General features: G+C 42.6%; 1 protein-coding gene across 13 annotated transcripts in view; it reads left to right on the top strand.

The window, feature by feature from the left end:
• The first annotated feature begins 9,808 nt into the window (after positions 1-9,808).
• Positions 9,809-19,030, top strand: part of LOC140719458 (RNA binding protein fox-1 homolog 1-like) — a 267,927-nt gene continuing 258,705 nt past the window's right edge. For 4 of the 13 annotated variants that reach the window (XR_012096911.1, XM_073034151.1, XM_073034152.1 and 1 more), the window contains exon 1: positions 9,813-10,336. Coding sequence is in view for 11 of the 13 variants with exons in the window: in XM_073034151.1 (XP_072890252.1) it covers positions 10,154-10,336 (183 nt within the window). In the remaining 2 variants the exon portion in view is untranslated. Of the gene's footprint in view, positions 10,337-19,030 lie in introns of all 13 variants that reach the window. The other 9 variants (XM_073034145.1, XM_073034155.1, XR_012096912.1 and 6 more) reach the window with 5 other exon arrangements.

The following is a 19,030-nucleotide window of genomic DNA, read 5'->3' as shown; positions in this document are numbered from 1 at the left end:
GAGTACCAGATAAAAGGAAGTGGGTGGGGAGGGGTAATGAAATAAGAAGCAGGGAGTTGGTGGGTGAAAAAGGTAAAGGACTGGAGCAGAAGGAATCTGATAGGAGAGGTGAGTGGATCATAGGAGCAGGGGCACCAAGGGGAGATGAAAAGCAGGTGAGGAGTAGAAAATAAGCAAGAGGCAGGCCAGGGAGGGGAATGGAACAAGAGGGAAGGGTCGGTTGGAGGGGGAAAAGTTGCCAGAAGTTGAAGAAGTCGATGTTCGTGCCATCAGTTTGGAGGCTACCCAGATGGAAAATGGAGTGTTGCTCCTTCAATCTAAGCGTTGACTATCATTGGTGTATGCTTGCTCACAGCATTGAGTTACTTCTAGGATGAGGACTTTGATACATTCCCCAAGCAGTACCTACTCAACCCCAAGCACCATGACTTTATGATTTCCTGTGTCACCTTTATGTACAGACACTCCTGTGCCTAACGTCACTTTATGAGCATGCAATCAATCTATGCATATAAGCTATCTTATGTATTTATATTTATAGTGTTTTTTATTATTATTTATGTTCCTTGTTCCTTTTTTTTGCTCTGCATTGGATCCGGAGTAACAATTACTTCATTCTCCTGTACACTTGTGCACAGGAAATAATATTAAACAACCTTGAATTGTGATAATAGGGGATATTAGGCCAGGTGACCAAGGGCAAGGAAGAATCAAGGAGTATCTTAAAGGGGGATGGTGGGGGTGCAGAGTGGTGAGGTGTGTAGATTCAGGACCGGGGAGGAGTTGGGCAGAACTGGAGTGTATGGAGAGTAAGGGAGATGTGATATGGTGCAACTCAAACTACCTGCGTCTCAATATCACCAAGACCAAGGAGATGGTGGTGGACTTTAGGAGATCTAGGCCTCATATGGAGCCAGTGATCATTAATGGAGAATGTGTGGAGCAGGTTAAGACCTACAAGTATCTGGGAGTACAGTTAGACGAGAAGCTAGACTGGACTGCCAACACAGATGCCTTGTGCAGGAAGGCACAGAGTCGACTGTACTTCCTTAGAAGGTTGGCGTCATTCAATGTCTGTAGTGAGATGCTGAAGACGTTCTATAGGTCAGTTGTGGAGAGCGCCCTCTTCTTTGTGGTGGCGTGTTGGGGAGGAAGCATAAAGAAGAGGGACGCCTCACGTCTTAATAAGCTGGTAAGGAAGGCGGGCTCTGTCGTGGGCAAAGTACTGGAGAGTTTAACATCGGTAGCTGAGCGAAGGGCGCTGAGTAGGCTACGGTCAATTATGGATAACTCTGAACATCCTCTACATAGCACCATCCAGAGACAGAGAAGCAGTTTCAGCGACAGGTTACTATCGATGCAATGCTCCTCAGACAGGATGAAGAGGTCAATACTCCCCAATGCCATTAGGCTTTACAATTCTACCGCCAGGACTTAAGAACTTTTTAAAAGCTATTATTAATGCTTTTTGAGATAGTGATTTAGATGCATATCATATTTTTTACTGAGTTAAGTATTGTATGTAATTAGTTTTGCTACAACAAGTGTATGGGACATTGGAAAAAAAGTTGAATTTCCCCATGGGGATGAATAAAGTATCTATCTATCTATATTGGAAAAGAATTTCCAAATTTAGAACTCTGTCTGGCAGGTGAGGTTTTGGCCGCTTACAATTTCACAATGGAAGTCCAGTTTACGGTGCATATTTTTTTCTTGATTCCACTGCCTGATACAGTTGAGGGAATGTGGTGGGGGTGGGGGAGGAGTCCATCTTCTTCTCTTTGTGCAGTTTTCATCTGCGCTGTTGGTGGCCTGCTGCAGTGATGCCTGGCTTCTCGTCTGTGGTCTCGACGTTTACTCGGCTCTGTGCTGAACTCAGGCTGCGGCCGCTTCAGCTGCAGTGATGCCTGGCTTCGTGCCTTTCGTGAAACTTCAACTCTGAATTCCAATGACTAACTTTTATTGTTTGCACAATTTTTTTCCCTCTTTGCTTTGGTGTTTGATGGTCTTTTTTAATGTGCTCTTTTGAGGTTTCTTAGTTTCGTGTTTCTTGTATAATGTATCATGAACTTTGATGCAGTATCTCAGATATGATGAAGAGTACACACACGTTGAGCTGCCAATGTTAACAAGGACAGGAAAGCTACAAAGGAAGGGTAATCAATTGGAAGTTATACTTCTTTCATGATTGTTCATCAGGTCCAAGAAAACATTGATCGATATCTGAAGGAAAATAAACTTGGAATGTGATGATTAAAACGAGAACAATAACTGCAAAAATCAGGAAAAGGATTGGGGGAATATTGGATTTGTAATTGAAAGGAGAATGAAATTGCAGAGGTACTATAGAAAAGCTGAAGAATTGGACAAATAACTCAAAGAGATGGCTTATCCACAGAGTGCTAAATTGCCTCCTGCCATGTAAGATGCTGTGATTTAAAGATGTGTAGTGAAAACCATAGGCTAAGTTGAAAGGAACGGGGAACCAGAGGGAGGGAGGGAGGTCTGGTCAGTGGAGCAGCAGTGACCAAGGCTGAGGAACCAGCAGTGCGATCCCAGCTGCTGACCTCAACGGCTCTAACAATCCCAGAGAAGACTCAAGACCCGGACTCCACCACCATCAATGCAGGTTCCAATGACCTCGGACACCTCCAAAGTGCTGATTGCACAGCCTCCAGCACCTGCAGATTTTCTCTTGCCAGTGATGGGAAATTGTTGGCCGTGAACTAGAAGGAGGAGTTGGTGGAATGTGGAACGAGGAGAGAAATTGATGGATTGTAGATTACACCAATGAAACAAAGTGATGATCTTGGATTTAGTCCAGTGGGGTTGCAGAGGACACAATGGGCACTTCAACTGCACAGATAATGAGGGAAAAATTAAATGCCGAAAAGTACATTCATGGTGATAGAAACAGATTTATGGTACTAATGCTCTCATTCCCATAATGGACTTGCGGCTATAGAGTAACCACAGCCAAAACCTAAATATCCTATAATATGTGACATTGAGGAAGGACAGACAACAGGAAGAGGCGTTGATGTCACAGAATTAGTAAGAGAGAGAATCAAGAAATGATCTTGGTGTGACAGGTCTAGATGTAACACTAGAATCAATGTAGGTCAAACTAAGAAATAGGAAAACTTAATAAGATCTCTTGATATGGTGTCAAATCGAAGTTGTAATATTGGATGTGGCATAAATTGGGAAATTAAGGTGTGTGTCAGGAATAATACAGTAATTATGGGTGACTATATATAGGAAAAATCAAATTCCACTATAATGTGGAAGATGAGTTTGTGTGCTTTTCTATGTAAACATTTTGAGGAACCATGTATCGTAAAGGCTATTTTGGATCTTGTGCAATGAGAAAGGGCTGTTTGATAATCCTAATGCCAAGAGGCCTTTGGAAAAAATGGAATAATGGTTTTTTTTGAGAGGGGAAGGCAAGCCAAAATACTTGCAATTAAATGCCAGGAATGACTTGCCATTCCTTCTGTGGAAAGATTCTTAGTTTTACTCCAAGATTTCCCTCTCCTCCTCTCTACTGGTCACATTGATGATTGATTTCTTGACTGTTTAGTCGATTCTACTGTCCACACTTGCTTCACAAACTCACCCCTTCCATCATCTTGTTTTCTATGCATATCTTGCCATTCAGTATCAACTGATGTTTTTTCCCACATCACAAGCTTCTTTCCATCTCAGCCTCTCCCACTTTTTTTGGGAGTTCTCCTACCCCCTTTCCCTCTCACTTTGGATCACAATAGAGTTCTACTGCCCCCTCCTCCAACAGATACCCCACAGATCCTATCACACTGCTTCTTGTAAGGACTCCATTTCCATCCAATAACTCCCTGTCTCTTCACCTCCCTTCCCCACCGTCTTGCAGATTGTCCTATCATTTTGGACACCTTCAATGGGAAGCCACCATCAAACACCTTCCCTACTCCTTCATGACCTCCTTGGTATATTGCCCAATTAGCCCTGTTACCCATCCCCTTTCCCAAAAATTGAAAGAGTTAGAACACACACACTCTTTATGTCACCCACGTTGCCATCAAGCCACCAAATTTTCTTCCCGCATGAAGGAAAAACGTACATTACATTTAGAATGCCTTTATTTAAAATTCTGAATTCACTTTTCATAATATGTTGTCCTTTACTTTAAAACAAGTGTTCGCAACCTGGGGTCCATGACGTAAAGAAAAGGTTGAAAATCCCTGCTCTAGGAGAACAAATTCAGATTTAGTGACGGCATTGTAGCACACTTCTATTTAGCCCGTAATTGCGACTGTGCCTCCCGTTGTCTGTCACTTTAAGCCTCCCTCTCTCTCCCATTCTGACATGCCATTGGTCCATTGAAGATTTTATCTTCTGACGAGGTACACTTCTGGATTAAGCAGGGTGTTTAACATTTTCAGATCACTCTGCTTTTCCAATATGCATCCCTAACCCACTGCGGCTTATTTTACTTTGCACTCTCACCCATTTTGTCATTTTACCCATTCAGGGCCCCAAACAGCCCTTCCAGGTGAGGCGACACTTCACCTGTGAGTCTGTCGGGATCATCTACCGTATCCGGTGCTCCCAGTGTGTCCTCCTGTATATCGTGAGATCCGATGTAGGTTGAGAGACTGCTTCGCTGAGCACCTACGCTCTGTCCACCAGAAATTTTTCTTGCCATTCTCCTTCCGCCAGTCCCATCCCCTACTGCTGTGGTGAGGCCGCATTCAGGTTGGAGGAACAGCACCTTATGTCTGAGTAACCTCCAATCTGATGGCATGAACATTGATTTTCAAACTCCTGGTATTCGCCACCCCCCCATCACCATTCCTCCATTTCCGTTTCCTTCTCTCAACTTATCTCCTTACCTGCCCATCACCTCCCTCTGGTGCTCTTCCTCCTTCCCTTTCATCCATGGTCCTCTACCCTCTCCTATCAGATTTCCCCCTCCTCCAGCCCTTTATTTCTTTCACCAGTCAAATTCCCAGCTCTTCACCCCTCCTCCTCTCCCAGTTTCACTTAACACCTACCACCTTGTACTTCTGCCTTCTCTTCTTACTCTGACTTCTCATCTTTTTTTCCAGTCCTGATGAAGGGTCTCAGCCCGAAACGTCGACTGTTTGCTTTTTTCCATAGATACTGCCTGCCCTGTTGAGCTCCTCCAGTGTTTTGTGCATGTTGCTTTGGATTTCCAGCATCTGCAGATTCTCTGGTGTTAGTCATTCAATCTCCTCTGCATTCCACCCTTCTGCCTTTCCCTTTTCTTCCCTGTTATCCATAACAACATTTGATTCTAATTTAAGATATCTCAATCTATTGGACATTCTCAGCAGGTGGGGCAGCATCTTTGCAGAAAAGCAGAAGAAAGGGATCGAGATACAGCTGCCACGTCGCATCATGTCTCCAGTGACCCGTGTTCAGTCCTGACCTCAGGTATTGGCTGTGCTGCTGTGCAAGACAAAGAATTTCACAACAATCTGGGACCTGATTTAGGATGGTGGTGAATAATGGCAGCTCGGGTCGAGGCTTTTGATGTTACAGTGTCCACTGAGCTTAGTAGTTGGCTTGCATCAGCAGTCGAGGTGAAATCCACAGTGCACAGTCGGTGTTTCTCTCTGGGAGTGCCTGCGAGGCACCAGCACACCAGAAACTGCACCCTGAACGGTGAGGAAACGTCTGTGGGCTTGACAAATACCGCTACATCAAATACAATAAACCTGTTTCGGAGCTTGCTTGTTTTTTTTTATCTTGTGTGGTTTCTTCCCATATTCCTGAGCTAGATAGATTAATCTTTGTTCATCTTGAATGTTTATTTACGAAACTGAGTTGCTAGCTTGATGCTCAACCCAGCACGGATGGAAAACGTGAAAGGAGCTGGCTGGATTCGAACCCCGGACCACTCATCTCACAGTCCGGTGCGGATGCCACTACACCGCCGGCCGGCATAAATAAGTGAGTATGATTGAGTACAGGTGTTATTTAATGGAGAATAAAGTGTGATTAGTGTAAGGCAGTGTGGATTTTGGTTGGCTAAAGATCCCTTTTCTGCGTTGTGTGGCTTGCTTCAGGATTGATGACCTATCATCAGAATCTTACCGTTATAACATCATAAAAAAACACGAAATGCTGGCAGAACTCAGCAGGCCAGACAGCATCTATGGGAGGAGGTAATAATGATGTTTCGGGCCAAAACCCTTCATCAGGAGTTAAGTAACATGGGATGGTCGGGGAGGGGGGTGATAAGAAGTGGGGGGAGGGATAAAGTAGAGAGCTGGGAAGTGATAGGCTGGAGGGAAATGGGCTGGGGGGGAAGGTGGAGAATTATGGGAAATAAAAGAGAAAGAAAGGTAGGGCTGGGGGGAGAGATTGTAGTGAGGGGGGGAAAAGAGAGAGAAAGAGAACCAGATTAAAATAATAGATAGGGATGGGGGTAAGGGTAGGGCGCAGGGGTATCAACGGAGGTCAGTGAGTTGGATGTTCATGCCGGCAGGAAGGAGGCTACCTAGGCGGGAGATAAAGTATTGCTCCATCGACCTGTGTGTAGCCTCATCTTGACGGTAGAGGAGGCCATGGACAGACATGTCGGAGTGGGACATGTTCATAACTTCTGTTCTTGAGAAACCAGCTGGTTTGTGCGCTGGTGTGTAGGCTGTGTGCCCCTAGAGGCTGTTCTATTATTCAATAAAATCGTAATCATAGCCCCACAGAATCTGATTCCCAGAATATCCAAAAAAAATCTATAAATCTGTCTCAAAAATGATCAGTGACTGACCTTCCTCAGCTCAAATGGGTGGAGAAGGAATTTTATCTTACCTCAGTTCCAAATTGCCAACGCCTTGTCTGAAGACTGTTCCCTCCTGATTTGAGCCAAGCTTATAATATGTTCCCATCTACCCTGAGAAGTCGTCAACAATTTTGCATGTTTCAGTAACAGCACCTTTCATTCTTCTAATCTCTAGAGGTTAGGGACTCATTGTACTCTTCCAGAACTTCACATATATTGTTTCCAAGTATTCAGAGCTGACCTGTGCGCACTATTCTAGGCTCATGTAACAGCAGCGCGTGTGGGGAATTGTAGGATATGGTAATTCATTGGGTTTGGGTGGAATTTGTCTGTTCTGCCTGAGATCATGTGGACTTTCTCCGGGTGTTCCAGTCTCCTCCCACATCCCAAAGGAGTGTTTGGCTAGGCTTAGCTCCAATGCCATCTATAAATTTACTGACGATACAACTATTGTTGGCAGAATTTCAGATGGTGACGAGAGGGTGTTTGGCAGTGAAATGTATCAGCTAGTCGAGTGGTGTTGCAGCAACAACCTTGCACTCATTGTCAGTAAGACCAAATAACTGATTGTGGATTTTAGAAAGGGTAAGACGAGGGAACACACACCAGTCCTCATAAAGGGATCAGAAGTGGAAAGAGTGAGCATTTTCAAGTTTCTGAGTGTCAACATCTCTGAGGATCTTTCCTGGACCCAACATATTGATGCAGCTACAAAGAAGGCCATGTTTCATTAGTAATTTGAGGAGGTTTGGTACGTCCTCAAAGACCCTGAAAAATTTCTACAGATGAACCATGGAGAGCATTCTAACTGGCTACATTACCAGCTGATATGCTGGGGGTGGTGGTGGGGGTGGGGGGGGGAGTACGGCTACTGCACAGGATCAAAAGAAGAAAATTGTGAACATAGCTCTATTTTTGGCACTAGCCTCTGTAGTATCTGAGACACCTTCAAGGATCAATACCTCAAAAAGGCAGCATCCATCATTAAGGACATGCTCTCTTTTTGTTACTTCTATCAGGGAGGAGCTACAGGAGCCTGAAGACACACACTCTACAATTCAGGAACAGCTTCTGCCATCTGATTTCTGAGTGGATGTTGAACCCATGAACACCACCTCACTACTTTTTGTATTTTTGCACTATTTATTTAACTAACGTACATTCATGGTTTATTTTTTTCTGGTATTATGTATCACATTGTGCTTCTGCTACAAAGAAAACGAATTTCATGATGTAATTCTGGTGGTATTAAACCGGAATCTGAGTGCAGGCCGGCGGGATAATTGTCCAAGGTAAATTTTCCCTTGTGTGTGGACGAGTGATAGGATCTGGATGGAATTGATGGGATTGCGGGGAGAATGGAGAGAAGTGGGATTAATATGGAACTAGTGAGAATGTATAGACGATGGCTGATATGCAGCTGATGGGCTGAAGAACTGTTTCCATGCTCTGTAAGTCTATGACCTTCCGAAAGTAGCTGCACACCGAGATGGAAGGACTCGGAAACTTTCAAAGGACTGAAACCAAAGACAAAGTCACCTCTGTGCTTTCTCTTTCTACATCCATTTTGTTATCTTTCAGAATCCCCAGGGATCTATCTTTCGTGCCTTTTCCATTCACCTGAGTGACATCAGCTGAAAATACAGCATGTTCTCAAGGGATTTTTGCTTGCCTTGTAGGAAGCCGAGGAGTGACCTTGTGCATCAACACATGAAGGGCGTATATGAACCAAACAGTCTGTCTACTTTTCCCCAGAGTAGGGCAATCTAAAACTAGAGGATATAGATTAAGGCAGCGGTTCCCAATTTGGGGTCCACGGACCCCTCAGTTAATTTTAGCCAGAGTGTGGTGAATCTGTGGAATGCTCTGTCAAGTCCGTGGGTATATTTAAGGTGGAAGTTGATAGTTTCATGATTGGTCAGGGCGTCAAAGGATATGACGGGAAAGGCAGGCGTGTGGGGTCCGGGGTCAGCCATGACGGAATGGCAGAGCAGACTCAATGGGCTGAATGGCCTAATTCTGCTCGCATGTCTTTATGGTCTTAATGCTATAAAAAAGGTTGAGAACCACATTTAAGCTAAGAGGGGAAACTTTCACACAGGGTGGTGCGTATATGGAATAAGCTTTCAGAGGCTGTGGTTGAGGCAGGTATATTAATATTTAAAAGACATTTGGAAGAATACATGGATAGAAAAGGTTTAGACGGTGATGCACCATCAATAACTCACTCTGAGACGTAAGAAGCGAGGTATCGGCTTTTATTGACTGGACGAATGAACAACACTACATCCTGGGGAATGAGGCTGGGCAACAGGCCTCAGTCGCCTTTATACAGGGGTCTGTGGGAGGAGCCACAGGAGCAGTCCAGACAGGTATATGTAGTTCACCACAGACGGATGGTCCAAATGGAGACACAAGAGAGTGCAGACAAAGAAATCTATTGTGATAGAAAATAGTGAAGGAAGGCAGTGAAATGGTGCCCAGCCGAGTTCCTCCAGCTATGCACCTTGATGTGCACGGACAAGTTGGACAGAAGGTTCTGTTTCCTCGGTTCTATGGATGAATGAGACAGATCTTTGGAGATCAAGGTCTTTAAGCCATGAGCCCTTTAAATGGTTCAGCAGGCTCGAGGGGCCGCGTGGTGGAGGTTGAGGCAACTCTTGCGGTGCCAGCACCGGCCTGTGGCGGCGCCCGCGGTCCAAGAGTCGGGGACAAGGAGGCGTGCTCCCGAGTCACCTTGGCAACGGCTCTCCCGTGTCCCTCAACCGCAAACCCCGGGCCCAACTTAACCGCCGAAGTTTCCCCGAGTCCTGCCGGAAAGCGATAGGTCTCCACTGCGGCCCATATCCAGGGAATTACCCGGCTGACGTCAGCATTCCCATCCGGACGGCGGGGCGGGCGTCGGCCGCCCGGCAGAGGGCGCGCGCGTGGTGCCGAGTGCCGTCCTAGCGGCCGAGGGGTTGTGCTCGCGCCCGGGTGCAGGGGGGGGGGGGGAGGGGAGAGCACAGGCACGCGCCGAGCGCGGCGAATCTGGGCCATTTTTTTTAAAGATTGTTTTCCGCTCCCGCTCGCTATCCCTGTGTGTGTGTGTGTGTGTGGTAAAACTCGGCGCGGTTGGCAGCGCCGTCAGCTTGGCTGTGTGAAATTGCCGGGTGTAGATTTGCGCCCTGCTTTTGGAGGGAGGGGGGATAGAAGTTTTTTTTTGTTTAATTGTAGATTTTTTTTGGGGGGGGGGGTCTCTTCTCCACACCCCGTGCGGTCGTCCGGTCTCTCTCGCCTTCGGCCCCGTGTTGCTGCCGCCGCTACCCCGCGTCCGACATCACCGCCCACCCCATCCATCCCCCTTCCTCTGAGTGCAGGCTGATGGCGGCGGAGCCGGTGGCCGGTGGGGGGTTCGGCCCCGGGCCCGGCCCTGGCCCCGAGCGAATGTTACGAGGGCTGAAGCGAGACGAGCCGGGAGACGCAGCGGCGGCCGAGGCGAAGAGACAGCGGCTGGAAGCCAGCGTGAACCCGGGAGAGAACGGGATGAGCAGCGAGGCCGCACAGGTAGGCAGGAGAAGCGAATGCAGTGGGCGGTGGTGCCCCCGCCGGAGTGGGGCCGGGGCCGGGTGAGAGGCCGGAGACGGGGTTGGGGTGGGGGGGAAGTGGGGATGGGTCCGGGACCGATGGGAGAGAGGCGGGGGTTGGGGTGAGGGTTTCCTCCGGGAGAGAGGCCGGCACACAGGGGGTTTGGGGGCTCCTAGGAGCCTGGCCGGGCCCAGAGGGATCCTTTTCCTTTCCTCCACCCTACTCCCAAAAAGTAAAGGCCGGTCTGTACCGAGCTCCATTTTGCCTTCGACGACGTTGGTCACCACAACTTTCAGTGAAAAGGAACCATAAAGCCTTTATTGTACACACTCAGACGAGCGTCTGTATCGCTTACCCATAAAGGCAGCCTTCTCCTTTAAAACAAAATCCCACGACATGTGGCTCAAGTTAACATAGTTTCACCGGGTAAAGTATACCCCCCTGTCGGGAGTAAAACTAAGTGTTTGGGGAAGGGGTGAGGTTGATGCGCTTGACAGTGTCACTTCCCGGGGCAGGAGACAGAGCCCCCACTTTGTTTTTCCAGGTGATGGTGGCCTCTGTCAGGAACATTTCTCTGCACTATAGCGTGTGAGGACTTGAGAATACATACATTTGTCCAGTACGTGTGCAAGTCGTCTTTCGTTTATTACCGTCTCTTGAGGTGTTCCTAATTGTAACTCTGTCCAAGAAGGTTTGTTTTTTTTTTGAGCTCATAGTGAGGAGGTTGTAAGAAGCGGATGTGAGTTTAGGCCAGCAATACAGTGCACATTATAAGATGCATTGGAGTTTTTAAAACCCTCATTGTGTCCAAAACTCTAGTTTTGAAGTTTTAGACCCAAATGAATTTGAGCTGCAGGTAGTTGATTTTGAGAGTGAATTAATTGCAATAGATGTGATATTTAAATTGAGTTTCAGCAAGGAATTATATTAGTCTCATATTCATAGATGTGAAGAGAAAACTGGAATAATTTTATTGTATGAGTTACATTTTTCCTCATGTAAATTCAGTGGATGTAGTTTCATAGCAGTCTGAAGTATTTAAAAGGAAAGCAAATGACCAAAAATGTTGTAATGTTGCATCTTGTTGGTTCTTTTATTCCAATCAACAGCCCACAACCTAACCCACTCAGTCTGAGCAGGAAGTAGTTAAGTTAAAAAAAAAACTGCTTTGATCTGTGGTTTACTGGATAGAATCCCAATATTTCACTTTTCATTATTGTGAATGTCATGTAGATTTGAGTTGTGCACCTTCTAGGTGAGTGCGCTTTATGAAAGTCTATCTTCAATATATAGAAAATGAGTCTTCAGCTATCAGTGAACTTAAGTAATATTGCTTGGATGTGAAATCTATTTTTTGGTGGGGAAGTATGGAAAGACATTGGTTCCTGAGGATTGATATACACATGGAATGTAATGATAAGCAAGTGACAACAATGAAAAGTGTTGGGAATTTGAGCTTTGTCCTGCATGATGTGGCATTCATTGTTGCAAAGTGTTCCTGTGTGGCCATTTGGCTAGTGGGAGGTAAACCAGTCACATTTCATCGGATGCGTCTGAATGATCCAACGTTTGTTAGGTGCAAATTTTATTAATGTTGTTATATTACACTTATTGGCAAATATTGTGTATATTTTATATATAACAATATTTAATCATCAAAGATGAGACTGATCCTTTAACTTTTTAAATAATTTCATTAAAAGAAAACATTAGCCTAGTTATCAGAGAAGTTTCTTTATCTTCAAAGATTGATGTATGAAATTTAAAATTATTTAGGGGCAATATGATAGAAAATACATCTCTGGGTTAAATGAGAATGTTAGCACCTTGATGTAAAAAAAATTTGTAAATTATCTTAATAAACTGGATTTGATGGATGTGGAACCAATGTCTGTTAAAATACGGATCATCCATGCTTTAGTTTTGAATGGGGAAGTATGTTTTGGATTGTGTTCCTTTGGTGCTGCAGTGCTAGTTCAGATTACGCGATGAAATTCTGGAATAGTGGTCGAATCCACCCCAGACTCAATGAAAAAGGAGGTAAAGTTCCTAATTGCATGCCATAAATGTCTCCCAGTATAAAGATGATTAGTGATATACAGTATGTAACCATCAGTGGTTCACACTTGCCTTTGCAATCTCGAATACTTTGTGTTCATATTTGCCAAGGGGACATTTATACACCATCTTGCATTGATATAGAAACTTTAGGAGAACATCCTCAGAAAAAGAGAAAGTTGACAAGAGCCAATGAAGGAAGTAGTAAAGAGCGACTAAAAGTTTGATCAAAGTGACAGATTCTGGAAAGGGATTTCAGGGCTTGAGATTTAGATGACTGTAATTATTATAGTAATGGCTTTTTATGCTTAGAAGATTTTTACATCCTGCTGAAATTCAAATGATAGCACTTGTTATTTCCTTTTGGTATATGCTGTTGGTCAACATTGAGCATATTGTGTGGTGTAAACAAATTTCATGTCTGACACCAGACTTCCAAAAACAGACCCTCTGTTCCAATGTAGGAAAAGATTACTAGGCGGACAGAGGAAATAAGTCAATGATGTTCTCAAAGCCTTCTTTACCTAACTCTGAAAATCCTGAGCTCTTGATCACTCCCAAGTAGAGATTCAGGTTGGTTTTGAGTACATTCATCAGAGTGCATCACCTGACAAGCTAAGGCATCACAGACCCATTCTGTGGGATGGATGTCTGCTGTTTACACATCAGGTACTTGTGAAGTGGAGTAGAAAGTTATTGTTAAACTTGAGGAATGGCCTAAAGAACACATTTCCCAGTTCAGTATAGAATAAAATTATTGGAACCATTGGGAAACACTGATCAGGGAATGGTGTTTTGATTTTCTTTTTGTTAGATTACATACATTGTACTGCCTCCAACAGGAAAATAAATATTTGCTCAATTCATTGGATTGATCTGTTTCTGTGTTTTAGGGCAACTGGACTAAAGCTGTTTACTTTGTACTGTGGTGCAATGTTGTTTATCAATTAACTCGTTTTGATTTAGCTCATCACACTTGGGGATAAGTGAAGGAGCATAGTAGTGCCTCTGTGCTAGGAAAAGATATGTGTTGTAAAGTGTTGAAGCCTGGTGGTTGTCAGATACCTCATTTGGACATATGTGAAGGTTAGGTGTGGACAGGATTATATTCAGCTCTGATTTTGTAGTATGCTTCATACTCTAATGTTTACAAGGCATGCATTTGGATCAATTACTGTACTTAAACTGCTGTACTTAATCCATGTGCTTGCAGTGTTGTAACTCTTACATAAAGATGAGCAAAAAAAAACTTCATGTAATTTGTAGGCTTAAAAATACAGATGTATCAATGCATAACTTGTCATGGTTTAGAGCTGAGAATATTAATATTGCTTGATCTGTTAAGGAAAAAAGCACTGATCTCATGTATGTTTGATTGTAAAATTTAAAAAAGACATCAGCATCAGCCTTTGTAAATTTTGTTCAATGATTCATAGCAGTGAAAACAATTAATTTATCTCTCAATTATTTGAGAATCTATGCTGTGTATTTCAGAATTAATTTAAAGTTTATTTTAGATTCTACTCCGGATCTACGCAGCCTACTACAATAAATAAAATGGCACCTATGACGCTGAGTCGTGTGCATCCTTTGGCTCGTGATATTCCTATAGTAAGAGAATACCCAAGAGGTATAGATATCTCAGTTTATGGAAAAATAATTTGTTTTGAGAATTACACTTGTTCTGCATTACAGATATAATTTTTTTTTTCAGTGCTATGAATTGAGAGTTTTTGTTTTCGGCACTTTTGACTTTCAAGACAAGGTAGAATATTTGGCCATTGACTTAATGAGTGGAACTGGGAAAAGGAATAAAATAATTTTAATCCTCTTCACCATATTGAAGAAAACTTGAATATTGTCAACATGAATAAAGTGGTAAAGTTTATAACAATAACAGGCTGAATTATGAGCAAAAATTCTAAGGACATCTGTCAAATAAATGGGTAATTTGTAAAATCCAATCTTAATTTCAAATTAAAACCAAGATCACAGACACAAACTAAAATTGATGAACATTTTGGAGTTAATATTACTAGGTATTCTTACCTCTGATTCAATACAATGTTCATTGGGTTGAGATGTTTTGTTAGGACAAGGGGGTTTTCCCTTGACTTTGGGTTAATTTGTTAATAATCTTGTACATTCATGAAAATATTCATATAAACCTTCCTCAAACAAAAGAAAATTTGCAGATACTGGAAATCCAAGCATACAATGCTGGAAGAACTCAGCATTTCGTTCATGTTGCATATAAACCTTTTTTATGGGTTATCAATTAAAGCTGCCTCATTAGATTCACATCTAAAAAAGTTTTTCAGTCATGTAGTTGGCAGGGTACAGCCTTACAGGCTCTGGTTGTCCATTGAATGCTTTCTCCTTTGAAGGCTAGTGAAATTTCATTTCCTTTTGTCATGTGATGTGTTTTGTTTACTGTTAACCTGTTTTTCAAGAAGTGGAATGTTAATGCTGTGTATTAAAAATACATTTTCCCCAAGTACTTATTAAATGTAACCTATTTTATGTAATAAACATGGGTAATTCTAGGATTTAGATTTATAATGTATGAAGTTAGTGCACTTTTATAGAATTCTGTGGAATCTATTCTGAAGGAAACATGGTCTAAATAAAGAAAAAAAATCATGATGAAAATAAACAATTAACATAGAAGGAATGCTGGTTGTTTCCCGTGATTTTTGTTCTTAAAGCCTGTTCAGTAATTTGAGAATAATATGGAGAGGAATCTTTCTTTCAGCATGTTTTATAAATTGGATGCGATTTGCATCACACACTCCTTGATCCAAAGTCACATAATCTGTTCCAGATTATGACAGATAAAGCTTGTTTCATTGCTGCTTATCCAGTTTAGAATGGGCAAAGCTGCTTTAGCTAGGATTGTGAAAATCAGATCAGTGCTGTTGTCACTGCTTTCTGATATTTGTTCCTTCTGCTTAGTCATAAGTTAATTTGTAATGCTAATTTTGAAGGATGAAATAGTCATATTATTCTCTATACCGTATGGCTCATATTTGCCTGTTGTGGTAATACTCCCATGTTTGAAATGTGATTAAGCTTTTAATATGTAATTCAGAGAGGATGACTGGTAAGGACACAGTAGTATAGGAAATGAGTAGCCTCTGTTGAACAATAGTGAGTAGACACACAGAGTTGGATATGATGGATATGGCACCATGGGCTGAAATTAGTGCAGACCTCAACAGTTCTTTGAGGTAACCTTTTCCTTTAGGTACTAGGTTGTAGAATCTGGTTTTGTAGAACAGAAAATGTGCTTTGCTTGCATTTATTTTGGTTGCAAGAAATCTAGATCTGAACAGACCATTCGATTACTTTCATGTCCATAAAAGAAAACTATAGTTCATAGCAAGTTTATTATCAGAGGTACATACAGTGTCATGCAAAAGTTTGGACACCCCTGGTCCAAATTTCTGATTCTGTGAATAGCTAAGCCAGTAAAAGATGAACTGATTTCCAAAAGGCATAAAGTTCAAGATGACACATTTCTTTAATATTTTAAGCAAGATTACTTTTTTATTTCCATCTTTTAGTTTCAAAATAACATGAAAGGAAAAGGGCCTGAAGCAAAAGTTTGGGCACCCTGCTTACTAAGTAATACCCCCTTTGGCAAGTATCACAGCTTGTAAACACTTTCTGTAGCGAGTTAAAAGTCTTTCAATTCTTGTTCGGCGGATTTTCGCCCATTCTTCCTTACAAAATGCTTCTAGTTCTGTGAGATTTTTGGGCCGTCTTGCATGCACTGCTCTTTTGAGGACTGTCCACAGATTTTCGATAATGTTTAGGTTGGGGGTCTGAGGACCATGACAAAACCTTCAGCTTGCGCCTCTTGATGTAGTCCATTGTGGATTTTGAGGTGTGTTTAGGATCATTATTCTGTTGTAGAAGCCATCCTCAGCTTTTTTACAGAGGGTGTGATGCTTGCTTCCAGAATTTGCTGGTATTTAATTGAATTCATTCTTCCCTCTACCAGTGAGATGTTTCCCATGCCACTGGCTGCAACACAAGCCCAAAGCATGATCGATTCACCCCCATGCTTAACAGTTGGAGAGGTGATCTTTTCATGAAATTCTGCACCCTTTTTTCTCCAAACATACCTTTGCTCATTGCGGCCAATAAGTTCTATTTTAACTTCATCAGTCCACAGGACTTGTTTCCAGAACACATCAGGCTTGTTTAGATGTTCCTTTGTAAACTTCTGACGCTGTATTTTGTGGTGAGGATGCAGGAAAGGTTTTCTTTTGATGGCTCTTCCATGAAGGTCATATTTGTGCAGGTGTTGCTGCACAGTAGAACAGTGCACCACCACTCCAGAGTCTGCTAAATCTTCCTGAAGGTATTTTGCAGTCAAACGGGGGTTTTACTTTGCCTTTCTAGCAATCCTATGAGCAGTTCTCTCAGAAAGTTTTCTTGGTCTTCCAGACCTCAACTTGACCTCCACCATTCCTGTTAACTGCCATTTCTTAATTACATTATGAATTGAGGAAACAGCTACCTGAAAACACTTTGCTATCTTCTTATAGCCTTCTGCTTTGTGGATGTCATTTATTTTAATTTTCAGAGTGCTAGGCAGCTGCTTAGAGGAGCCCATGGCTGCTGATTGTTGGGACAAGGTTTGAGGAGTCAGGGTATTTATAAAGCTTTGAAATTTGGATCACCTGGCCTTTCCTAATGATGACTGTGAACAAGCCATTGCCCTAACAAGCTAATTAAGGTCTGAGACCTTGGTAAAAGTTACCTAAGAGCTCAAATTTCTTGGGGTGCCCAAACTTTTGCAATGTGCTCCTTTCCTTTTTTTTCCACTCTAAAATTGTACGAAACAAAAATAATACACTGATTTGGCTTAAAATGTTGAAAAGAATGTTTCATCTTTAACTTTATGACTTTTGGAGATCATTTCATCTTCTACTCACTTAACTATTCACAGTAACAGAAATTTTGACCGGGGTGCCCAAATTTTTGCATGCCGCTGTATATGTCACCATGTGTAACCATGAGATTAATTTTCTTGTGGCCATATAATAACTATAACAGAATCAATGAAAACCCACCCAACTTGGGTATTCAACCAGAGTGCAGAAGACAATAAACTGTGCAAATACAAAAAGAAAGAAATTATAATAATTAAGTATTAAATATTGAGAACATGAGATGAGTCCCTGAAAGTGATTCCATTGGTTTCAATGATGGGGCAAGTGAAGTTAAGTGTAATTATCCACTGTGGTTCTAGAGCCTGATGGTTGAGGGATAGTAACTGTTCCTGAACCTGGTGGTGTGATTCCTGAGGTTCCTGCATCATCTTCCTGATGGCAGCTGCGAGAAGAGAGCATGTTCTGGGAGTTGGAGGTTGCTGATGATGGATGCTGCTTTCACGTGACTGTATTTCATGTAAATGTGCTCAGCGGTGGGGAGGGCTTTACCTTTGGACTGGGCTGAATCCTTTTTTTTTGTAGGATTTTTAATTTAAGTGTATTGGTGTTTCCATACCAGGATGTAATCAACCAGTCATTTTGCTCTCACCACACATCAATAGAAGTTTGTCAAAGTTTTAGATATTGTGTTGAATCTCTACATACTCATAAGGAAATAGAGGCACTGCTGTGCTTTTTTTGCACTTGCATTTGCGTGCTGGGCCCAGGACAGGTCCTTCAAAATGATAACACTGAGGAATTTAAAGTTGCTCACCCTCTTCACCTCTGATCCTCTCATGAGGACTGGCTGATGGACTTCAGGTTTCCTTCTCCTGGTCAATAATAAGCTCCTTGGTCTTGCTGACATTGAGTAAGAGGCTGCACTGTTTATTCATTTCCATAGGAACTGCTGAGTTCCTCCAGCAGTTTACACTTAAAGATATGGGACTGAGAAATAGGAAATGGAATTAAGCCATTCTAATTCAGATCCATTAAAAAAAAAATGTAGTGGAAGTTCCTGCCACCCATGCTTTCAACAGTGAGTTCTCAATCCACAATTCTGTGGATGGATGGGGCAGCAGAGGTAGGGGAAGCAATATCCTTCACTCTTTTTAACCATGAAACTAGGACCTGTAGTTATTTACCTTCCTGCTAGTAGAATCCTTTCTATTCATTTTGCTTGGGGTCCTCATGATATTATACTGCTCAATTAAACCTTTGGACACCGTAGCCAGTGAGAAAACAACCATAGGCTCACAAATATTTCCATTATCTAAGTAGCCCTGTTTTATTCTTGTAAATCTGTGGTCTGGCATCCCTCCTATAATCCTTGCAGTGTGTTAACCTGGGCTGTACATATTATCCTAATTGTGGCCTAAGTAATGTTCTATACTAGAATTTATTTCCAAAGTTTTCTTTGATGTAGAATTTATGATTATGTCTTCAGAGAGAGATACTGACTTTACTGTGTCCAGGCGGCTTTTAAAGCTCTCGCACCCTTCTCTCCCACCCCCTCATTTGAAAGAGTCATAGAACAAGGGGCAATTTGCAGTGGGTCAATTAACTTATCAGTCTACACTTTTGTAGGTGGGAAGAAATGAATGTGGTCATAAGGAAAATGTACAAACTATACTGAAAATACCGGAGGTCTGACGTAATATTTCCTTGCAGA

This window comes from Hemitrygon akajei, chromosome 31 (assembly GCF_048418815.1).
Source record: "Hemitrygon akajei chromosome 31, sHemAka1.3, whole genome shotgun sequence".
Lineage (NCBI taxonomy): Eukaryota > Metazoa > Chordata > Chondrichthyes > Myliobatiformes > Dasyatidae > Hemitrygon > Hemitrygon akajei.
The sequence above is the reverse complement of the archived record's forward strand: the minus strand, read 5'-3'. Positions and strand labels throughout refer to the sequence as shown.